This window comes from Plecotus auritus (assembly GCF_963455305.1).
Source record: "Plecotus auritus genome assembly, chromosome: 10".
Lineage (NCBI taxonomy): Eukaryota > Metazoa > Chordata > Mammalia > Chiroptera > Vespertilionidae > Plecotus > Plecotus auritus.
In genome coordinates, this window is record NC_137785.1 from 11499907 (window position 1) to 11524041 (window position 24135).

The 24135-nt window shown below is 54.5% G+C and overlaps 2 protein-coding genes across 3 annotated transcripts; one reads left to right on the forward strand and one right to left on the reverse strand.

The window, feature by feature from the left end:
* Nucleotides 1–281: 281 nt before the first annotated feature.
* On the forward strand, nt 282–18028 carry TEAD2 (TEA domain transcription factor 2). 2 transcript variants are annotated; one of them, XM_080645359.1, is made up of 12 exons: nt 282–509; nt 2056–2293; nt 2816–2880; nt 3304–3366; nt 4900–5007; nt 5105–5163; nt 9149–9213; nt 10258–10406; nt 13220–13393; nt 15764–15925; nt 16601–16753; nt 17280–18028. In XM_080645359.1, the coding sequence occupies exons 2-12, from the start codon at nt 2062–2064 to the stop codon at nt 17391–17393; spliced, it is 1344 nt and encodes a 447-aa protein (XP_080501485.1). In that variant the 5' UTR covers nt 282–509; nt 2056–2061; the 3' UTR covers nt 17394–18028. The 2 variants fall into 2 exon arrangements, with proteins under 2 accessions (XP_080501485.1, XP_080501486.1); XM_080645360.1 differs by having other exon boundaries at nt 500–549.
* Nucleotides 18010–22763, reverse strand: CD37 (CD37 molecule). The gene is made up of 8 exons (XM_080645361.1): nt 22569–22763; nt 22386–22458; nt 21432–21556; nt 21270–21344; nt 20699–20803; nt 19801–20034; nt 19378–19461; nt 18010–18395 (listed from the first exon to the last, which is right to left on the reverse strand). Exons 1-8 carry the CDS (start codon nt 22635–22637, stop codon nt 18318–18320), a joined length of 843 nt encoding a protein of 280 aa, XP_080501487.1. The 5' UTR covers nt 22638–22763; the 3' UTR covers nt 18010–18317.
* Nucleotides 22764–24135: the final 1372 nt, after the last annotated feature.

The following is a 24135-nucleotide window of genomic DNA, read 5'->3' on the forward strand; positions in this document are numbered from 1 at the left end:
GTCTCGACCTCCATGGATCTCGCTTTGCCCACGACTCTTAACTCTGGTGAGGTCACAAGGAAACCGTGTTATTATAGAAATCAATCAAAACACACCCCATACACGTCAATCCTCAAAAAGATATACTTGAGGCTGAACAGGAAAGAACCTTTTGTGCTCGTATCACTTCCACATCCCCAATACACAAACACTGGAGGGACAGAGTCCAGGCCCCAGACCCCTCCTCCCGCAGACCCAGGAGCCCCAACCCTCAACACCCCTCCTCTTTCAGGAATCTAAGCATACGAATCCTGAAGATGCTACGAGACCCCAGATAGGCTTCACCTTTCCTTTTGCCAAAGCAAAAAATCCTCCCTCAAACTGTCACCATCGGATCCCCCTTCCCGCTGTCCGGTGTCCGGGCCCGCCCCCCCTCCGGTCCCTCCCACTTTTCCCAAACAAAGCTCCCGGGCAACTTTCTCCTGCGCAGCGCCCCGCCCGCCCGCGGCTCCCCAGCCCCAGGCCGGGAGGTAGGAAGGCGCCGGCGGGAGTCGGGGATCCTGCTTTGGGGTGTGTGAGTTGGGGTGGAAAGTTACGTGGTAGGAGTTTTAGGTGTGTGTGGGACCGCCTCTGAATTGCATGCCGCCTTCTTGTTATCGGGGGGCTCGAGATTTCGCTTCTGACCGAGTCTATGTGCGAGGTTGGAACTTTTGCCCAAGTTGGGGTGTCTGCGGAGGCGCCTAAGTTTGGGAGTGTGGGCCTGGGAGTGGGGAGGGCAGGGAACCTCGGCGGGGTGTGTGCGTGTCTGCGGCCGTGTTGGTTGGGAGCCAGAAAGGACCCTGTGCGTGTTTCTGACCGAACTGGTTCGGTTGTGTCATTTGTGGGCGCCTGGCCCTCCTCATGGAGAAAGGGGCCTCCCGGGTGGCAGAGGGCGGGCTACGGAGCCTTCTAGAGCTTCAGTCTTGTCTCTTCGGAAGTTTGGGGCCTGGGGCGGGAAATTAGGGGGACCTTTCTTAGCCGGCTCCTCCGTCCCTTTGTCTGGCCACATGGGGGAGAGCTGGGCTGGGATTCTGGCCTATGGGGGTCCTGACCGCCGCAGCGCCATTGGGCTCGACCTGGGGTCTTTGTCTGCCTGGGCCGGGACTCGGGGTCCTAGGGAGGAGGGGGATGGGAGCCTGGACTCTGGGGTCCTGGGAAAGCTGTGGAAGACGTGGAGCCGCCAGGGAGGCGGGATCTGACTGTATTGGAAAAAGTTTTCCCCTGTTCCCGGCCTCCGGAAAGTCACTGCGAACTAGCAGAGCTGGATCCGAGCCCACGGCGCAGGGGCTGGGGAGGGCAGAGGCGGGGCCGGGGGCTGGAGGGGAGGGGCCCTGGCTGGCCAGCCCCTCCCCTTATGGGGGTTGTGGGAAACTGGGGGAGGGGATGCCTGGGCCCTTTGTTCTGGCTCTCCTGATGGCAGTGCGCCCCTGACCCCCCGAGTCTGTGGTTCTGCGGGTCTTTCCTGGTCTCCACTTGAGTTTCTGCCCTGAATCTCTGTCCCTCTTTCCTCTGGTTCTCTGTCCCCCTCTCTCTCTGAGCCTCTGTGCACCACCCTCTGCGTCTCTGGGCCCCTCTTTCTGGCTCTCTGTGCCCCTCCCTCTGGGTCTCTGTCCCCCTCTCTCTGGATCTCCCTTTAGCCTTACTAGGGCCTGTGCCCCTTCTTTTCCAGCAGCTGCTGCTCACGTCCTAGCACCTGTTCTCGGGGTGGGACTAAGATCTCCCTCACAACCCCCTTCCCGCAACTAGGCCCTGACTCCTGTCTTCTTTCAACTAGTAATCCATACCCACATGACTGGCCCTCATGGGCCCTGTGCATGACTATGGGGTCTTCAAGACTTCATCACAACCCAGGCTCCCCTGGAAATCCAGAGAACACTTCTCACCCTAAGCTTCCCCAGAAATCCAGCCCCCTTCTCCAGGACCTAGGAGTCCCAGCCCCAGCCTCCTCCCCCAGACCCAGGAGTCTGGACTCCCAGCTCTCCAAGCCCTGAGAGAGGGTGGGTCCGGGGAACCTTGCTGAGCTCTGTGTTCTTCCAGGCCCAGATGGGGGAACCCCGGGCTGGGGCCCCCCTGGACGATGGCAGCGCCTGGACAGGAAGTGAGGAAGGAAGTGAGGAGGGCACCGGAGGCAGCGAGGGGGCTGGGGGAGACGGGGGTCCGGATGCAGAGGGTGTCTGGAGTCCAGACATCGAGCAGAGTTTCCAGGAGGCTCTGGCCATCTACCCACCCTGCGGCCGGCGGAAAATCATCCTGTCCGATGAAGGCAAGATGTACGGTGAGTCACCCCCTCTTTTGCCCGGGACCCCATTGATTAATAAAAGATAAGCAACATTTATGGCTTCCACTTCCCCTCCCCCTGGCTGGCCTGGCCCAATTCGGCCGATTGGCCTGGGCCGGCCATGCCCCACTTATGCACAAATTCGTGCACCGGGCCTCTAGTTGATTAATAAAAGACAACAAGCAACATTTATGGCACTTTAAACACTGTTCCCATAAAAGCACTTCATATCCTCACTAGGACTCAGGTAGGAGCTAGCATCCCATTTGCACAGATGAGGAAACTGAGGCCCAGAAAGGCTACGTGATTTGCCTAAGGCCACAAAGCTAGCGTGTGGCGGAGCTGGGATTTGAACCCAGGCAGTCTGGCTCCAAAACCTGCAGTTATAACTCGTCTTCCATGTAGCAACCAGCTTGCTGTGGGCCTCTGGGGACTACTGCTTCTCTTCCCTTCCCTGGAGACCTCTCTGTTGGGAAGTTCTGCTGAGGGGCTAACTCTGTTCCATCTTTGACTCCTCAGGTCGGAATGAACTGATTGCCCGTTACATCAAGCTGAGAACAGGGAAGACCCGAACTCGCAAACAGGTCTCAGGACTGACTCTTGGGGCTTCTGTATGGGGTGGGCTCAGGACCGTACTGGTATGGGCAGGTTCAGGTTCGAGGACGATGTGGTTCACGTGCTTTTTTGTCTGACTTCTCAGCTCAGGATACTCTGTGCCTGTTTGGTACAGTTCTCTTAGCGGTTGTGTTGGAACCAGAGTAAGAGAGACTACAGGAGCCAAAGAGAAGGACAAGGAAGGGGAAGGGAGAGCTGGATTTGCTGGGTGTGGGGAAGAAGTCTTAGAGAGAAGAGTGGCCTTTCTGGTCGCGCCTGTGTTTGCATGCTCCTGAGACAGCCGGCATGTTCTGTGTGTCATCTCCCCGGTTCCAGCAGCTCGTGGGACACCTGGAGGGAGGCAAGGGGCAAGTGACTCTCGCCTGAATCTACTTCTTTGTCACTCCCTCCAGGTCTCTAGTCACATCCAGGTCTTGGCCCGAAGGAAATCGAGGGAAATCCAGTCCAAGCTCAAGGTAGGGACCAAAGCAGATATCCTGAGAGGGGGATGGGCCCAGAGAGAGGGGGACAGGGACCCAGAAAGAGGGGACAGGAACTCAGAGAGGGTAACAGATCTAGAGAAGGAGGGACAGAGATGCAGGGTGGGGGACAGAGACCAAGAAATGGGAATAGCTTCACCCAGAAAGGTGAACAGAATGGGGGAGCAGAAACCCAAGGTGGGGGTTAGTGGCGCAGCAGGAGGGGGTGGATGGAGACCATGGGTAGGGAAAGATCCACAGAGAGAGGGGCACAGAGATCTCGCGTGGGACAGGCAAGAAGAATGGGATGTCGGGCCTCTCCTCCGGCTACTGCTGCCTCCCGCCTCCCTCCTCTCCCCTCGTGTCCTTCCTTTGCTCTTCCTGGCACCCTCGTCGCTCTTCCCTCTTGTGCTGTGAAGGTCTCCTTCTGATCCATCTCCCCATTTCCGGTCCCCGTGTGGCCTGCCCGTTCTTCCTGTGCCCAGATAACTTCATATCCTTCTGGAGCTTTTCACATCCCTTTCCTTTTCTCCATCCTCTGGATTTCCGATTCCCTCTTGGCCACAGGCCCTCATTTTCTACTCCTCCGAGTACGGCATCTTTTCTGCCTCCGTCTTTGGATTTGGGGACCGTTCACTTGCTATTCCTTTTTTGTACCCAGAAGCCTCCCTTTCCTTTCTCTCTAGGTCTAAACACCTTCCCTTCTGTCTTTTCTTTCTTTCTTAAATAGGTGTTTGTTTTTGTTTTTGTTATTTTGCTGATTCGAGAGAGAGAAAACATCCATCAATTGCCTCCCAGGGCTTGTGTCCTGACTGAGAATCCAACCGGCGACCTTTTGGTGCACGGGACGACACTCAGCCAACTGAGCCACACTGGCCCAGGGCTCTTCTGGTCTTTTCTGGAGTTCATTGCTCCCCTCTGTCCTGTCCCAGCGAGGAAATGCTCACTGCCTATTCCCTCTGGGTTCGAAATTCTCATTTCCTGTTGCCTGCATATCCGGAAACCTTCACTTCCAGCTCTTTATTGACCTAGAAATCCTCATGACTGTCTTTTATTCTGGGCATTGGGAACTTCTTTCCCCCTCTAGGCCTGCCCTCCCCTCCCCGCCTCCCCCCCCGCCGGACAGCGCCTGGACATAGTTCCATAGTCATCCTTCATTTTGCTTTCCTCTCATTGCTCTGCTCAGAGTGGTGGGCTACAGGGGTTGGCAGGGAGGCAAAGTGGGGTGCCCAGGCCTCACTTCCTAAATCCTGTTTTCTTTCCTTCTTTGGCTCCGTCCCCCATGGGCAGGCTCTGAATGTGGTAAGTCCTTCTGCCCATCCTCCCACCCACTCCCTTACCCCAGACATTCTTGAGGAGGGCAGGAGGGATAAGGGGCTGTAGTGAGAGGGATCTGGACCCTTCCCAACCCTTTACCATGACCTCCCATCTCTGAGTGCCCCCATGCTTATCCTGCCCACCCTGTCCCTGTCCCTACTTCCTGTGTCCACTGGAACCCCCATTAACATGGACCCTCAACTCTTCCTCCAGGACCAGGTTTCCAAGGATAAGGCTTTCCAGACAATGGCCACCATGTCCTCGGCCCAGCTCATCTCAGCACCTTCCCTGCAGGCCAAACTGGGCCCCGCTGGTCCTCAGGTGGCCTGGCTTGGGGACTGTGGGGTTCAAGGCTGGAGGGTGGGGGTGTGGTTTCAACCGGGGACTAACTGGTTGTCCCCCTTTGTCTCATCTCCAGGCCTCTGAACTTTTCCAGTTTTGGTCAGGGGGCTCTGGGACCCCTTGGAATGTTCCAGAGTGAGTACCTTCGGTCCTGCCTCAGCACCTGTTCCCCTCCTCCACTCTCTCCCACAGGCCTTCCTCACCCCCCACCTGGCTCCCAGCTCCCTTTGTGCACATCCATTCTGGAGCCGGGCTGTCTGGGTTTGAGTCCCAGGCAGGAGGGTGAGGTGATGGTCTGAGAGGAAGACTAGGTCTGTGATGGGATAGTGAGGAGGGGATGGGGCAGGAGAGTCAGGAGGAGGAGGGGTGGCTCTGGGGCCTGACTAGCTGAGAAGGAGGGAGGAGGCAGGGACAGCGCCTGGGCTCCGGCTGGTGACTGGGGTTGGTGGGACTGTCCACAGATGTGCAAACTGTAGGAGGAATGGGTTTGGGAAAAAAGAGCTCAGCATGAGACTTGATGAGTGTGAGAGGCCTGGAAGATGTCCATGGAGCCTGGCCGGCATGGCTCAGTGGTTGAGCATCAACCTATGAACCAGGAAATCACGGTTCGATTCCTGGTCAGGGCATATGCCTGCCTGTGCTGGATCCCCAGTGTGGGGCATGCAGGAGGCAGCCAATCATTGATTCTCTCTCATCATTGATGTTTCTATCTTTTTTCACTTCCCCTCTGAAATCAATAAAAAATATTTTTAAAACAGTTTTTAAAAATGTCCATGGGAATAATGGCCTTCTGGTCAGATTGGCTGGGCCCCAGAGGCTCATGGGAAAGGCAGTTATAGGTAAGAAACTCCAGGGAGGGGTGAGTGGAGCCCCAGAGGCTCATGGGAAGGCTGGTTCTCATCCCACAGAGGTAGTTCTTGGGCCTGAACAGGGGTCCATCTCTCAGAATCAGAAGGAAGAAAATGGCCTCAGAGGTAAATTGGAGTGTCCTTTTTAGCTATGAGAGAGCCACGAGGGTGACAGGATATGTTTCTAGCCTAGAAAAACAGAAATGGGCCCAGAGGTTCAAAGGAAGTGTAGTTTTCAGCCCAGAAAGGAGCCAATGGTTCTAGGCTGGGTGTTGGCCGGGCAATGTGGCCTCAGGATGGTGAGGCGGGAGTGTTGAGAGTGTTGCCAAAGAGAACCAAGTGACAGGCTGTGGGATCCAGGCTGGGAGAGAAGAGTTCGCCGGGAGGTGCTGCTGGATGGGGACATAGGAAGGGTCGGAACCAGCCCCCAGAGACGAAGGGGAGGAGGCTGATCTGGAAAGGGGGTGTTCTGCACTGGTCGCGAGGGTTCCTCTTTTTATGGAGTTGACAGTCAAATTGAGGAGACAAATGTTAATTAAATCATGTGCTTAAACACACACTTGAAGAGTGTGAAGAACTGCAACAGGGCCCGGCCGGCGTGGCTCAGTGGTTTAGCGACGATCCATAAACCGAGAGGTCACAGTTCGATTCCCTGTCAGGGCATATGCCTAGTTGTGGGCTTAGTCCCCAGTCGTGGGCGTGCAGGAGGCAGCGATCAGTGATTCTCTCTCATCATTGATATTTTTATCTCTTCCTCTCCTTTCCTCTCTGAAATCAATAAAATTATTAAGAAAAGATAGAACTGCAACAGGCTCTGGGGTGAGGGAGAGAGTTCCAGGGAGTTTCTCTGAGGAGGTAATGTGGAAAGCCGAGAAGGACTTTGTCAGGTGAAGAATGAGGGTGGGAATATTTTAGGCAGAGAAAACAGTATGTGCCAAGGCGCTGTGGTAGGAAAGCGGTGAGTTTCAAGAACTGAGAGAAGGCCATGGGCCAGTCAGTCAAATGTTTACTGAGCAGTTATTAAGTGCCTGTTACTCTGCTTCAATTGGGGACACAGCATTGAACAAATTAGAATTCCTGCCTTCATGGGCTCATATACTTGGAGAGGGGAGGAGACAGACAATAAGCATGTAAACAACTAAATAAGCATTAATAAGAAAGGAATAAATGTGGGAAATAAAAAAGCAGGGTGTCCATGCTCTATTTATTTTTATTTTTTGTATGTGCTCTATTTAGACAGAAGTCAGGAAGGCCTCTGAGGAGGTGATATTTGGGCAGTGGCCTGATGACAAGAAATTAAGTCAGTGGGTTGGGTACTGGAGTTTAGATTTCAGAATTGGGATGGCAAGTAGAGGCCTTAGGGAGCCAAAATCGGAAAGTCCCTGGAGTTTGTGTCTTTCTAATTTTTGTTGTTGTTGGTGAATCCTCACCCGAGGATATTTTTCCATTGATTTCTAGAGAGAGTGGAAGAGAGAGGGAAAGACGTGAGAGAAACACATCCTTGGGTTGCCTCCTGCGCGAGCCCTGACCAGGTCCCGGGCCGGGGAGGAGCCTGCAACCAAGGTACATGCTCTTGATCGGAATCGAACCCGGGACCCTTTGGTCCACAGGCCGTTGCTCTATCCACTGAGCCAAACCGGCTAGGGATTTAAAAAAAAATAATAAATTTTATTGATTTCAGAGAGGAAGGAAAAGGGAGAGAGAGATAGAAACACCAATGATGAGAGAGAATCATTGATGGGCTGCCTCCTGCACACCCCACCCTGGGGATTGAACCCACAACCCGGGCATGTGCCCTGACTGGGAATCAAACCGTGACCTCCTAGTTCATAGGTTGATGCTCAACCACTGAGCCACACCAGTTGGGTTGTGTCTTTCTGATCTTGATCTTTGGAACCTTGACCTTTGACCTCATCATGTCTCCTTGACCTCTGACCTCTCAGTCTCACCACCATCTCCTGGGATACCCATATCTCATTGGTCTCTATGCTATCAAATAACTACCATCACTGGCCACGTGTGATGATTGAAACTGAAGTTAACGCAAATGAAATAAAATTAAAAATTCAATCCCTCAGACACCTGAGCCACATTCCTGCTCAGTAGTCATAAGTCGTGAGGTCAGGAGCCACGGTGTTGGACGGCACAGATATAGAACACTTTCATTATCGCAGAAGGTTCTGTCGGACGCACTGCTTTGGATTTTGTGCTGCCTCCTCACCCCAAAGTTTGGCCTGATGTCCCATTTCCGGGCTGCTGGTCATTTTCTCCCCACCCTCCTGACCCTTTCCTCCTCTCTCTTCAGATTTCCTATTCTCCTCCTCACCTAAGAGACCCCATTTCTGTTCTCTTTCTGCCATTTTGTGAGAGGTACCAAACTATCATGAAGACCCCAAGCTTCATGGTTGGGACTGACCTGGTTTGAGCCCAGGCTTCATAGATGTGTGACTGGGTGGGTCGGCTGACCTCTGTGCAAATGAGAAGAGCAGTAATCACGCCTACCTCATAGGCTGTGAAGCTTCGATTAAAATGTGCACACAGCCCGGCCGGCGTGGCTCAGTGGTTGAGCATCGACCTATGAACCAGGAGGTCATAGTTCGATTCCTGGTCAGGGCACATGCCTGGGTTGTGGGCTGGATCCCCAGTGTGGGGCCTCCAGGAGGCAGCCGATGAATGATTCTCTCATCATTGATGCTTCTATCTCTCCCTTCCTCTCTGAAATCAATAAAAATACATTAAAAAATAAAATGTGCACATAATGTGCTGAGCTGGTGTGGGTCATTGGTTGAGTCACCGGTTCGATGCAGGCTTGATCCCCAATAGGGGGTATTCAAGAGGCAGCCGATCCCTAACCCAAACCTAACCCCTGTGTTCTGCCACTTGCTAACCTAACCTTTCCCCACTCTAAAAAGTAAAACACTTTTTTAAGAATATATTTTATTGATTTTTTACAGAGAGGAAGGGAGAGGGAGAGAGAGTCAGAAACATCGATGAGAAAGAAACATCAATCAGCTGCCTCCTGCACACCCCCTACTGGGGATGTGCCTGCAACCAAGGTACAAGCCCTTGACCGGAATCAGACCTGGGACCCTTCAGTCCGCAGGCTGACACTCTATCCACTGAGCCAAACCGGTTAGGGCAAGTAAAACATTTTTTAAAAAGCGCTCATCATGTGCTGGCACAGGGTAAGCTTGTCTTGGTCCCTCAATAAAGGTAGCTGGTGCGATTGGAATCCTTCCACCTGCTCACCCTCAGCTTCCTTTCTCCCTCAGCGTGAAGCCCTTCTCGCAGACACCGTTCTCCTTGTCACTGACTCCCCCATCTACTGACCTCCCAGGTAAGAGTCTGCTCTCCCCCCTACCCCCTCTCCTGTCTCTCTTGTCAACCCTCACTGCCTTTCCTTCAACCTTCCATCCATCAGGGTCACATTCCTACTGAGGTCCAGCTCTGAGGCAGGGTGTGTGGAGGTGTGGAAGGATGTGACAGCATTTGCAGTGGTTAAGAGCATGGCATCTGTAGCCACACAAGCTGCGTTTATGTTCTGCCACTTGCTAGCCTAAAGGTCATAGGGAGATGTATTAGTCAAGATTCTTTCAGCTGCAAGTGACAGAAACCCAAGTGAAGCTAGATGACAAAAACAACAAGGGCAACAACAAAATGGAATTTATTGGGTCAGGTAACTGATATTTCAGGGGTTATGGCTGCAGGTACAGCTGGATCCAGTGGCTCAAATGGTAGCATCAGGACCTGCTTGGTTCTGCCTTCTTCTGGTGGCTTCATTCCCAGGCAGGCTCTGTCCCATCCGTCTGGCAGCAAAGATGGCTTCCAGAAGTCCATGCTGATGTGGTACTCACATTGATGAAAAATTACACTTAGGTTCCACAGATTCATCAATTTGGAATGCTCTTGGCTGCAAGTAACAATACCCAGATTAATAGTGCCATAAATAAAAAGGCTTTAATGATTCCACATAACACAAAGTCTGAAGGTGGGCTGCTTATGTGCTGGCTCAGCACCTCAGCAATATCAGGACTAGCATCTCTCTAGGTCCCTTGGCCTCTCTCTTACTGTCCCAAGATGACTGTTGTGACTCCAGGCATCATGTCCCAAGCAGGACTTGACCAGAACCAAAAGCTTTCTCCTCCCAAAGTTCTGTCTTTTTCATTCAGGAAGAAACTCCTTCCCAGAAGCCCCCGAGCAGATTTCCCCTAACGTCTCATTGGCCAGGACTGTGTCACATGGCCACCTCTAGCTGCAAGGGAGGCTGGGAAAGTGAGTATTTAGCTTTTTCAGCTTCTAAGTGGAGGCAGGCAAGAGAGAACAGTGCTTCATGTATTCCATAAATGTTAGCAATTTTTATTATTTGTTCTTCTCTCTCTAGGGTACGAGCCCCCCCAAGCCCTCTCACCCCCTGCCCTGCCCCCACCTGCCCCGTCACCCCCAGCCTGGCAGGCTCGGGCCCTGGGCACTGCCCGGTTACAGCTGGTGGAATTCTCGGCCTTTGTTGAACCCCCGGATGCAGTTGACTCTGTAAGTCCAATTTTGGGATAGTTGCTGTGGGTGTTTTGGAATGCAGAGGGTTATAGGAAGGGCAAGCATAAAGCAGTGGTTCTCAAACTAGCATGTATCAGAATGACCTGGAGGGCTTGTTAAAACACAGATTGCTGAGTCCCACCCTCAGAATATCTGATTCAGTAGGTTTAGTGTTGGGCCTGAGATTTTGAATTTTTTTAAAAAAAATATATATATTTTTAGTGATTTCAGAGAGGAAAGGAGAAGGGGAGAGAGATGGAAATGTCAATGATGAGAGAGAATCATTGATTGGCTGCCTCCTGCACACCCACGCTGGGGATCCAGACCGCAACCCGGGCATGTGCCCTGACCGGGAATCGAACTGTGACTTCCTGGTTCATAGGTCGACTCCCAACCACTGAGCCATGCCAGCCGGGTGAGGATTTGAGTTTTTAACAAGCTCCCAGGTGATGTTGATGCTGCTGGGACCACATTTTGACAACTCTTAGCATAAAGGAATAGGAAGGTCATGAGGTTGTGGGTTGGGAAGGTCAGAGAAACTCTCTAGGACAGTGGTCGGCAAACTCATTAGTCAACAGAGCCAAATATCAACAGTACAACGATTGAAATTTCTTTTGAGAGCCAAATTTTTTAAACTTAAACTTCTTCTAACGCCACTTCTTCAAAATAGAGACTCGCCCAGGCCGTGGCATTCTGTGGAAGAGCCACACTCAAGGGGCCAAAGAGCCGCATGTGGCTCGCAAGCCGCAGTTTGCCGACTACGGCTCTTAGGACATCATTTATTCATTCACTGAATGCTTTTGAGTGTCTAGTGTGCACCAGGCTTTGTGGTGGATTCTGGGAACTTGGGAAAGCAGATCTTGTTTCTGGGCTGGAGCTTTTCCTGGGCTAGGATGGAGACAGATGCCCTATTAGTCTGGGCAACACCCAGAAACATCATAGAAGTTTCTCACTCATGTAACATTTCAGTGTGGGTGTTCAACAGCAGCCTTCCACTGAGTGATTCAGGGAATCCAGGTTTTTCCCATTTTTATGGCTCTGCCATTTTCTAGGGCTTCAGAATTTGCTGCTGGATTCTCTGCACCTGGCTGGCAGATGGTGGAAGGGAAAGGGTGAGGAGGCTGTATGGGTCTGGCTTGGAAGTGGCAACTACCAGGTCTGCTCACATCCCATTGGCCAGCACTTAGTCATGTGATCACATGTAACTGCAGAGGAGTCTGGGAAATGTAGTTTAGCGGTGTGAAAAGGGACTAGTGTTTGTGAACACATTGTCTCTGTCACAGCCACATAAACACCAATTACTGTACATAGTGGTTTTGGTAAAACCCAAGTCAAATCGGGTTAAAACCCTCCTTTCTCCCTTGGAGCAAAAGCTGGAGTCCTTTTAGTTGCCCACAAAGTTATGAACCATCTGACCCGCAGTCCACTCTGCCCTTACCTCCTGCACTCTCACCCTTCTTTGCTCAGCTCTGCCCACGCTGGCCTCCATGCCCTTTCTCAAACACACCAGCCCACTCCTGCTTCAGGGCCTTTGCATCTGCTGTTCCTGCCACCTGGAATGTGCTTTCCCCAGGTATCCCCATCCGTCCCTCCGTTCATTCAGGTTCCTGCTTGATTATCTTCGCAAAAGAGCCCTATGGAATATACTAGCTGCCGTCACTCTCCACTCCCTCACTGTGCTTTATTAGGACTTTTTTCATAGTGTGCATGACTCTCTAAAATTTATATTATCCATAAAATGATTTGAAATTTGTTCTGTCTCTGCCAGTAGACTGTGAGCTCCTTGAGGTCAGGGGCTTTACAAGCCCTGGGACCCAGAGTAGTACCTCTATATAACAGATTCTCAGTAGATGTCTGAGTCTGTGCTAGGGTGGGGGAAGCTCAAGTTTTTGTGGGTGTACAGAGGAGTAATGCTGCCTGGAGAGTCAGTGAAGGCTTCCCTGAGATGACAACTTTTGAGTTGGGCTTTGAAGGTTACATAGGAGTTTGCCATGTGCAGAACTGGGTGCTTCAGGTACAGAGGTGGACACAACATTGAGGCTTTCAGGGACACAAAATAATGAATATGGTGGGAAGCTGGTGAGGCTGTGGATATTTGGGCAGGTGCTGGTTCCGGAGGAGCTGGCATTGCCAAGCTCAGGGACCCAGATTTTCTCCTGGTGATGGGGAACCTGGAGGTGGTAGAGAGATCCCACCTGTTTGTGATCAGTGGAGTCTTCCAGAAAGAGGCAGATTTGGATGACCTGGAAAGATAAAGGAGGATTTGTGTCAGAAGAAAAAAATGGGGAAGATTTCAGGATATGGACAAGAAGTGATAAGAATGGGAACAGAGCCATCCACCCATCCATCCGTTGATGGAACATTTATGAGCAACTATTCAAAACATGGCCAGGTTGAGGGGTGTGGTCTTTGTCCCGGGGGTGCTGGGCAGCCATGGGAAAATTATGAGCAGGGGAGGTCAAGGGTCAGCTCTGGAGCCATATGACTGATGAACTGGGGAGGAGAGATTGGAAGGCCAGGCAGGAGACTGGGGTGAAAGTGGGAGAGGACAGGGCTATGAGGATGGAGAGTAGGGGACAGGGCGGAGGGTCGGGCAGCAGGGACAGGGCTTGGGGACTAAGGTCTACGGGAATGAAGGGGCAGAAGAGAGTGGAGACATGCCTGGGAGTTGGGCCCAGTGTCTGGGTGGATAGGGTGGAACCGCTAGCAGGAGCCCTGGGGGTGGCAACAGGGGTGTGAGATTGGCTTCGGCAGTGCGGGCCGGGGATCCAGCCCATCTCCCACTCCTCCTGATGGCTGTTTCTCCCCAGTACCAGAGGCACCTGTTCGTACACATCAGCCAGCACTGCCCGAGCCCTGGAGCGCCGCCGCTCGAGAGCGTGGATGTTCGGCAGATCTATGACAAATTCCCTGAGAAAAAGGGGGGTCTGCGGGAGCTGTACGATCGTGGGCCCCCTCACGCCTTCTTCCTGGTCAAGTTCTGGGTGAGTTCTGCGTCCAAAAACAAAAGTGCTCATAAATCCCATGGCCGCCCAGCCCAGGCCTCTGGCTCTACCAGGTCAGCCTGGGCCTTGCCACTCCTCATGCTGAGTACCAGCCCCCTTTGCAACAGGAGCACCAGGGAGTTTGGCCCTCAGGGCGGGATGCATGGGACCCGTGCAGGCGTAGGAATAGGACTTGGACCCCCCCAAGACCCCACTAGACGTTGCCACACCAAGTCGTGTGACTGATACAGCCCTTGGGATTGGGTTGTGTCGTTTCAGACTTCCCTACATCCCACCTGCCCACGCTAAGCCTTGTTGCTTAGCACATGAAGTCTTGGCGAATTTTGGTCTCTTAAAGGGGATGCTACGTTCCACCAGACCCTGTTGTTAGAGAATGTCAGGCCTTGAGGGTGCCATTGAAGGAGCTGGGCGCGGGGAAGGAGTGGCTTTGTAAAGTCCTGTATTTACTGAACAATCATTTATTGAGCACTTACTATATACAAAGCCCTATGCCAGGTCCTATATAAATAATTGTGGGTCTTTCTTAGGCCTATTTGGTTTGGTGTCCAGTACAGTGTCTGATGCTATAGGGGTTCAATATATGTGAATGTTTGGGGCGGGGGGGTGTTAACTCTCATGGTAACCAGGGCAGTGGAGGGATCTAGTCTAGTCTCTGAGAAGGAAGCCTGCGGAGGGCTTGAAGTTTGCAGGCCTTGTTGGACCCATAGCTTCTGCGGTTACCAAGGGTTCTAATCTAGCATGTGGCTCTAGCTGGTTGGCTCAGTGGATAGAGCATCGGCCTGCGAACTGAAGGGTCCCGGGTTCGATTCCAGCCAAGGGCACATGCCTGGGTTGCAGGCTCAATTCCCAGTAGGGGGCATGCAGGAGGCAGCTGATCAATAATTCTCTCTCATCATTGATGTTTCTATCTCTCTCTCCCTCTCCTTTCCCCTCTGAAATCAATAAATATATTAAAAAAATAATAATCTAGCATGTGAAGTGGAGGCCCGAGGCGGCTCTGGGGATGTGCTGCTGAGGTCTGTAGGCATTGCTAAGGCTTAAGACGGGCCGCACCAGGTGCTAGGTGTGGAGAGCGACCCTTAGGAGCCCAGCATCTGAAGGGACGCAGGGAGTGATGGAGAGGCCTTCAGTATTTGTCTGGCTTCACAAGGCCCTGGTGCTAGGGGGATGGATGGAGTCAGGCCTTGGAGGACAGGTCTAACTCACTTGGAGAGTGACCTGGTCAAGCTGGTAACTCAAGTTAGGCAGAGGAAGAGGCATACCTCCCAGGGAGGTAAGGCGACCAAGGGGCTGAGGCCAAAGGTGAAATGAGGCCTCAGACCCCCACCTGGCATAACAATTGTCCGCTCACTTGGCCACTGGGATGTGAGGGGTCTGACCTCTGAGAATCAGCTGAAAGGGCCCGGGAGGGTGTTCTGAAGAGGAGCCAGGCCCCGTTGCTAGGAAGTAGTCCCTTGTCTTAGCAACCAGGGTTGCCAAGGGCTCTGAGGAAGAGCCTCTGGTTGCTAGGCAATAACTCCCTCCTTAGTAACCAGCCCCTTGGAAGAGGCTGAACTCTTGAGTTGGGGGCTTCAAGAGCAAAACTGTTGAATAGCAGGGCTCCTTGGGAGGGGGGCTCTCTGGGGAGAGAGGGTCAGGATCATTTTGGGGACTCAGACTTCTGAAGCACTGGTGGAAGGGTGGGTCTTCTTCAGAAGCCGGCACTTGGAGAGGTGGGGACTTGGAACACTGAGGAAGTGAGGTGGGCAGCTACGGGGCAAATGGGAGAAACCAGGCCATGGGTTCCTTCTAACAGAGTTCCTATGTTACAAGAGTCTCCACCATTTATTCATTTATTTAAAAAATATTTTTTTATTGATTTCATAAAGGGAGAGGGAGATAAAAACATCAGTGATGAGCCCTAGCTGGTTTGGCTCAGTGAATAGAGCATCAGCCTGCGGACTAAAGGGTCCCAGGTTTGATTCTGGTCAAGAGCACATGCCTGGGTTGTTGGCTCGGTCCCCAGTGGGGGGCGTGCAGAAGGCAGCCAATCAATGATCATTGATGTTTCTATCTCTCTCTCCCTCTCCCTTCCTCTCTGAAATCAATAAAAAGAAAAAGAGAAAAAAACAAAAGAAACATCAATGATGAGAGAGAATCATTGATCGGCTGCCTCCTGCCTGCCCCTCAATGGGGATCGAGCCCACAACCCGGACATGTGCCCTGACCAGGAATCGAACTCCTGGTTCATAAGTCGATACTCAACCACTGAGCCCCACCGTCTGGGCCGAGTCTCCATCATTTACTAGTATAAGGGACATCTATAAGGGCTGTCTCCTCCAACTTAACCTGTGTCTCCCCATCCCCCAGGCGGACCTGAACTGGGGCCCAAGTGGTGAGGAGGTGGGGGCCGCCGGCAGCAGTGGTGGCTTCTATGGTGTGAGCAGCCAGTACGAGAGCCTGGAGCACATGACCCTCACCTGCTCCTCCAAGGTCTGCTCCTTTGGCAAGCAGGTGGTGGAGAAAGTGGAGGTGAGGCCGGAGGGCTGGAGCGCTGGGCGGGTGAGCACCCAGGCACCTGGCACTCTGGGGGTGCAGCGTAAATAAATGGACCAGGAGCCACGACAGCTCAGGCTTTGGGGTTGTCTTCATGGTGGGGTGGGGCTGGCCCAGCCTCTTTGGGGGGTTTAATGCATAGGCTTAGAGCTAATGTGAAGTTTAAAGTCACATGTAAGGGTCACTTTGAGGGTTCAAAGGTAACGTGTGGGACAGAGATGCACAGTCACTAAGATGCAAAAGATTCCTGGGAATCTGGAAGAGTTCACAGGGCAAGGAGGCTCAGTGGTCACAGTGGGTTGCTGAGGACTTGCTGGGTCTCAATTTCAAAGGTTATAGAGTTTGGGGATCTCATTGAGGGGTCTGGAGGGCTTGAGGGTACCAGAGATTAGAGGAGTTCAGAGGTCATGGAGGGTTCAGAGCATGGCTTTGAGGGGCCGGGGGTGTGTCTGGTTTGCAGGCTCAGTGGTCCTGAGTTGGATACCTGAGGGTTCAGGCCTGTCTCCGGTCATTGCAGATGGGGCAGTGGGAGGGGGAAGATGGCAGTGGGGGTGGGGGTGGCATCAAGAAGCACAGACTGGGGCTGGACTCCTGGGGTGACCCCTGTGTGTCTCAGTCACCGTCCTCCCCACTCCCCACCACCTGGTTCAGACGGAGCGCGCCCAGCTGGAGGACGGGAGGTTCGTGTACCGCCTGCTGCGCTCGCCCATGTGCGAGTACCTGGTGAATTTCTTGCACAAGCTGCGGCAGCTGCCCGAGCGCTACATGATGAACAGCGTCCTGGAGAACTTCACCATCCTCCAGGTGATGCGCGGGGGCTGGGCCGCGGGGGCCCAGGTGTGGAGGGCAGGCGCATCACAGCCCCTCAGCCCCAGACCCTTTCACCTGGGGGACTTACACAGTGGGGACCCTGCAGTTGACCCGTGGCTTAGGGGATCCCATTACCCAGGGAACTGATATGGTGGAGACTCCACAGCATTCTCCTGAGGGACCCCCCTTCACTGGGGAACTGACCTGGAGGATTCATGGTGGGTCCTTAGCTAAGGGAACCTAACCTTAGTCCAGGAAACATGACTTGGTGGGATCCCTTTGACTGAGGAATGTGCTGAGCGGGGGACCTTTCACCTGGGGAAGGTGACGTGGGGACTTCCTTGACCCGGTAACACGTGATATACCATCTGATGCGAGGCCCTTCGCGGGCATGTTGAGCATCCCCTCGGCCTGGGACCTGTGACATGGTGGGAACCTTCTCCTGGGGGCCCCAGGATGACTGAGGGAGGGCACAGGGGTCCCTTCTAAGCACAAACCCCTTCTCTGGCCCCCTGGGCAGGTGGTGACAAACCGAGACACCCAGGAGCTGCTGCTCTGCACTGCCTACGTCTTTGAAGTCTCCACCAGTGAGCGGGGCGCCCAGCACCACATCTATCGCCTGGTCAGGGACTGAAGGGGGACCCCGAAAGTGGCTCACCCCCGGAATAGCTCCCAGGAAGGACCTCCACCTTGCCTCAGGCCTCTTATTTGGAGAGGGGGCTGCTCCTGTCGGAGGGGGCCTTGCAAGCCGGGTGGCGACGGGCTGCGACTGAGAGGAAGGGATGGATCCTGATGTTGGGACCTCACGTGTGTGGAAGGGCAGGTCACTCCAGAGCACCAGGGACTGGCCTCTGTCTCTGCCAGGGGCCCTCACCCGCTGTGTCTGGCTGTCTGGGAGAGCCCTACTTACATATTGGCTTGTCCTCTCTGTTTTTCAACCCCCCTTTTCCCAATCTGCCTCCCCTTACCACCTCCACCCTGTGACCCCGATATCAAATATTGAAGGTTAACCCTTTCTGTGCAGGGCCAGGTGGGCCCTGGAAATTTTTTTTTAATATAACAGATATTTATAAGTGGGTGTTAGGGTCGTGACTTTTTTCTCAGCTGGGCAAGTAGTGGGGTGGTGGGGGGGCGCTTTTTAATGTCTCCCCTCTTCTTCCTGAGCCAGGGCTAGCCTGTATTGTTCACCACCACCCCCTCCCACCCCAAATTGTGTTGGTTTGTGTTTTGACAGAGGATAAAGCTATTTTACCAAAACGTAGGGGATTTATTTGAAGTTTGAGTGAGAAATAATCTTGTGGGCGATGGTAGATTGACAAATGAGTCACCGAAATGAGGTATCTTTGGGGACAGGAAGTTGGTGGTGGGAAGCCCCAAGTCCCACGAGAGAGGTGACAGCAGTGGGGCAGGCTGACACCTGGGTCCCTGGGGGAAGGAGGAGGCAGAGGGCTCGGTGCCTGGGGAGAACTGGGATTTAAACAAATATTTACAGGCCACAGGGAGGTAAATGCCCAGGGCACTTGAAGGAGCGGGGGCGGGACTCTGGGGAGGGCGGGGCCTATCGGTACCGGGCGAGCCTGTCGTAGACTTGGTCCAGGTTTCTGCACAGGAATATGGAGAGCGTCATGAAGCTGAGCTATAGAGAAAGGAGACGCTATCAGAGAGGTCAAGGGGGTGGCGATGAGAGGAAAATGGGGTGGTGGGGGTTCTAAGGGGAGGAAGGTCAGGGGGTGGGGCCAGAAAAGGAAATGAGACATAGAATTGGGTAGGGCGGGGCTAGAGGGAGAACTGGGCCTGGTTGTGAAAGATGGGATCCAGGAAGGGAGTTTGGGGGAAGATAAGAAAAGTGGGGGATGGTGGAGTTAAGGGTAAAAGGGCAGGGGGTCACGGGATAGGTCACCAAAGATGCGGACCGGCCGGGAGGTAGGAATAGTTTGGGGTAGGAGGAAGCCGCTGCGTCTAACGCAGGTCTAGAGTCGGGAAAGTAGTGAGATCTGGAGCAAGCCCAGGGTCCTTTATTCTGGAGGCTCATCTGTCTTCCCCTCTGCCTCCGCCTCTAGTTCCACCTTGGCCTCCACCTCTGCGCCCGCACTCCCGGTCTCAGGCTGTTCCTCGTCTTGATCCCAAAGCGGCCAGGGCCCCAGGGCCATGGGCAGCTTGCCCTGCGGGGCCTTGTCCCCCCAGTTAGGGCAAGCATCCGCCATGCCCCAGCCACCCCACAGACTGCCGCTACGCCCGCTGCTGCTCAGCACACCACCTCGCCCGTTGCCGCCATCAGCGCTCAGGCCCGGCCCTGGGCACGAACCCTCGGCGCCCGGCACCTGCGGCTGGGGTTTCCTGCGGATTGCTCTGCGTGGCAGTAGCAGGCTCAGCCCCGCCACACTCACCTGCCGGGAAAGGGGAGGGGTATTGCGGCCAGTATCAAGAGGCTGGTTTGCCAAAGGGAGGCTCGCGATGGAGAGCGGGAATACCTCCCAGTGTGCAAGCAATCAGCTCACAGAGGCTAGGTCTCGTCCCAGGCGGAGCGGCAGAAAAGCCTGAATGGGCTGCGCGCAATTTGGGGCGGGGCTACCTGAGGATTGTTCAGCCAATCGCGAGTGAGGCTGGGACCAGATTACCTCGAGTAGACCGACGCCCAGGCAGATGCCCACTATGGAGATGAGGTTGTTGTGCAACCACTTCTGGAGGCTCCGCGCGCAGCCCTGGGGGTGTGGAGAAAGGTTAAAGGCAGGGCTTTTTCTGGGATTCGCTCTCACGCCCCTGTTCCCTAGTTACCAGGCTTCTCTAATCTCTTCGCTCAAAACAAACCTACCCCTCCCCAGGCATCAGCGCTCCAGGTCCTCCCCTTCTCTTTAGGCCCCACCTTCCCAAGAACCCGCCCCTTATTGGGGCTTCGACCCTCAGGTTGTACCATTATTTCTCGTAGTCCCACCCTACATTCAGACACCGCCCGCATGGTGAGGTCCTGCCTCCGGGGGACCATTCCCCCTCCCCTCCCCGCCAGCCGTCCTACCCCTGCTTTAGGCCGCGCCGCTTCCCACCTCGCGATAGGTGTAGCTGTTTGCAGGGACGGCGCACAGGTCTGCGCTGTGTCTGGGCCGCGCCAGTGGTCCGCCCCGGCTGAACTGGGAGAGGGAAATCATATCGAAGATCGCGGAGTCGTTGGTCCCCGATGAGTTATAGCAGGAGCAGGGCACGCGGAACACCGACTCGTTGTTGCTCAAGCTGGGGACACGGAACCAGTCCTGAGGAGAGTTCCAGCCGCAGCAGCGCAGCTGGGAGAGGGACAGGGTCAGAGGGACCGGGACGGGAGGGATGCAAGATGATTTGGGGGATCAGGGGACCAGGTAATGGTATGAGGTCAAGTTGGGAGCAGAGGGACGAGTAATGGGTGCAGGGTGGGGGCGGTGGGCTGGGCTGGGGTCAACACAGGGTCAGGGGACACTAGGGGAACATGGGGTTGGGAGAGACGAATCACGGGGGGCTAGGGGAGAAGCTGCAAAATCACGCTGTGGACCGAAAATTCGGTGGGCAGTGCGATCAACCTTAGCTAGGGAGCAGGTGGATGGGAAGGCGGGGCCACAAGAGTGACCAGAGAACCGAGTCTCACGTGGGCCGGGTCCCGTGGGACCCAGAGTCACTAGGGGCAGGGATTGGGGTCACGCTAGGGCCTTGGGGGTGAGGGCGGGTCCTGTCCAGGCAGAGGGCGGAGCTTTTCCAGGATCTGGATGGAGCTGGGGAACTGGGCCATAATGGGGCCAGTTATGTTATCATCTGAGGGCGGGGCCACAGCGGGCGTGGCGGGACTGGGGTGCGCAGGTTGGGGTACATTCGGGCCTGGAGCTGCGTTCGGCTACTGCTTCAGGGCAGAGTCTTCCCCAGGTAGCGGGCGGAGCTAGAGGGGGGCTGCTCCTCCGGGCGGGCGGGGGCATCACGCACCTGGAACTGCACGTAGTCCCAGCTCTCCTCCGCCGCGGACTTCTCCGGGTCCGAGCGGTAGTTTTGGATCGTCTCCTGCACGATGTCCTTCACCTTCCGCTCCAGCTGAGAGGCCGAGAGTGAGGCGGGACCCCCACCTGCCTCCCCACCCCATCTGCGCCGACCCAAGGGGTCCCTGAGCATCGGTTCTTCACCGAATGGCTACCTGTGTCTCTTCCTCAAAATCTTTCTCTGCCCGTTTCTACCGTCTTTCTGCTTCTCTCATCATTTCCCACGATTTCTCATTAGGTCTCTATCTCCTCCTCAGAGCCTCTGTTTCTCTGCGTGTTTCTCTCTCCTGCTTCCCTCTGGATCTCTCTTGCAATGTCTCTCTTCTTCGTCCGTGCGGGTCTCTGCCTCTCCCCGTCTCTACCTCTCTGTGTCTCTCTCTCGGTTTCTGTATTTGTTCTGTCTTCCTGGCTGTTTCTCTCTTCTACTTCTCTTATTTGTCTGTCAGTCCCTGTCTGCCTCCAAGTTCACCCACTAGCTGCGAAAGGGGGTGCGGGGGGGGGGGGGGAGCAGGCAAGCTTACCCGGGTCTTCTGAGTGGAGATGAGGATCCCCAGGGTGATCTGGGTGACAAACAGGAGCAGCAGCATCCCAAAATACTGGGGGGCAGAGTGGAGAGGTCAGGCTGAGCCCCTGCCCAGGGGAGGAGAGAGTGTCCTAGGGATGGAGAGGGGCCAGGCACTCACCAGGCCCAGGAGGCAGCGGAGCTCCTTCAGGGCCCCCACGCAGCCCAGGAGGGCCAGGGCCATGGTGAGGACCCCTGAGAAGGCCAGCGCCTTGGACCAGATCTGCAGCGGCATGAAGGACAAGCCTAGGGGAGGAGACGCAGTGACGCTGAGTCTTATGGGCACAGGGCCAGGCAGCCCCCAGCCTGTTCCCCACCCACAGTATCCTGGGGGCTTCTTTCTGGGCTCCTGGGCACCCCTTTCTCTGGGCCTCTGACCCTGCCCACCCTGAGCCTCTGTCCCCCCTCCTCTGGGATTCTCTTCTCTCTCTGAGTCTCTGTCCCTCTTCCTCCCTTCAGCTCTCAGTCTCTTTCCTCCTCCAGCTCCTTCTCACTCCCCGTGGTTTCAGCCCCATCACTTGTTCTGCCAACATCGGATGAGTCACTTTAACCTCCCTGAGGCCTAGGGGTAATGATATCTATTTCCTGGGATTGCTTTGAGGGACCTGGGAGGTATGTGTTCAATCCAGTCCGCAACGCAGGGCAAACACATGACATAGGAACCATTAGGAGTTTGGCTATTACCCCATTATTATTTTCCTATTATTATTATTAGTGTTATATCTGGGTTACTTCCTTGCTGTGTGACATCCAGTATGTGACTCCCCCTCTCTGAACCTCAGGAAAGGTTTATGGGGAGGATCTGATGGGCATTTGCACAAGGTCTGACACATAGGAAGTGCCCAAGCAATGACTATTATTGTTCTTAGTCGTACGCAACACTCATTTATCAGAGGAAGACATTGAGGTTTGGAGAGGCGTGGCAGTGGCAAGCTTTGCAGAGCCTGGGACTTGCCTGCGGAATTGGGCACTGTGGGGCTCCCTGGGGCAAGGGAGACCCCAGGAGGCTACTTGCTGGGAGGTTGGGTCCATGCTGTTCCAGGAAGGCCCTCCCCGACTGCCCTGGCCCCCTCACCCACAAATGACACGAAGCTGGTCTTGTCCACGAGTATCCAGATACCGAAGCAGAAAATCAGGCTGCCTAGGACCTTCAGAGAGGAGAGGAGAATATGGTGGTGGGCAAGTAGGGATACGAGGCGGGGGGGGGCGGCGACGGCAGGGCCTGGGGCCCAGGCTGGATAGCCATGAGACAACTTACGAAAAAGAAGAGGTTGAAAACGAAGAGGAGGTACTTGATGAGGCTGAGGCAGCTGTCCTGGGCCGACATCGTCGCCTGGAGGGGTGAGTGACCAGAAGAAGAGTTGGCAGTGGGGAGACGGGGAGACGGGGAGACAGAAGCCGTGAACGAGGAGGAGAGGCTGAGACAGACAGAAAGGAAGAACACAGAGAAAGAGGAAGTGCCAGGGGTGGAGCCTCACCCCCTGCCTCTACACACAAGGTGGTTTTATTCTGTCTCCGTCCCTGGCTCCCTCACCCGCCCCACTGGGACACACACACCAGTACCTGAGGGGCCTTGGAATTTGTGGACATCAAGGACACGCTGGGCTCTTCCTCCCAGGTGTCCATGGCTCAGGCTGGGGGACCCACAGGGACTCCTGATCCACTTGTACCCACTTACCCTGGGCACCAGGACCCCAGGCTGGCCCCGGACAGCAGCCGACCTCACAGACACTCTGACCTCACTGCCTGCTGAGCTCTGCCATCTCTGCATCCATCTCTGTCCCCACTTCCCAGCCTTAGGTCCCTTGTCCTTCCCTCTCTGGGTCTGTTTCCTTCTCTCTGAGTCTTTTTATTTGTATGTCCCCTCCCCCCCTTTGTGTGTGTGTGTGTGTGTGTGTGTGTGTGTGTGTTTCTCTCAGGGTTTTAAAAAATATATTTTTATTGATTTCAGAGAGGGAGAGATAGAAACATCAATGATGAGAGAGAACCACTCTTTGGCCCCATCGGCTCCCACTGGGGATGGAGCCCTGACAAGGAATCAAACTGTGACGTCCTGGTATATAGGTAGACGCTCAACCACTGAACCACACCGGCGAGGTTCTCTCTGAGACTTGGTCTTTCTCTGAATGTCTATTCCCCTCAATCTGGGTTTCGGTCTCCCCCAACCTCGGGAGTCTCTATCCTCTCCCTCTCTGGATTTCTGGCCCCTTCTCTCTGCACGGCTGTCCTTTCTCTATTGAGCACTCTCCCCGCTTCTGTCACTGCCCCTTTCTCAGAGCCTGCATCCTGTTTTTGGCAACAAGTGTAGACCAGGTGCACCCCTGTGCTGGGGCAGAGGCTGGGCACCTGGGGGAAGTGAAAGTGTTGCAGGCCCCAACTGGGAAGGTCCCTGGGAGTGAGAGGGGTGGCTGGGCAGTGCCAAACACCCAGAGCGGAAGCTGAGCCTCAGGCAGTACTTCCTGCCTCTGCAGTGGGGCCCCTAGGGGAGAAGGCCTCAGAGGAGCCAGGGTTGAGCCTGGGACCTTGGCAGTTGGATTCAAGTTTGCAGCACCTGAGATCTCTCGGCCTGAGCTGCATGCTTAGCAGCCTCTGAAGTCTCCCCTGATACCCCACGGGCTCCCCACTCTTGTCAAATCCTAAATCTCACAGATTTCCAACGTAAACCAGGGATGTTCCTACCACCCTGGCATCCACCCAAGCCCTGGGAAACCAGTCCATCTTAGAATACTGCACCCTTTCTCTCTTCTGAGAGATCTAACCTGCTCTCTCTTTTTTTTTTTTTTTAAATATATTTTATTGATTTTTTACAGAGAGGAAGAGAGAGA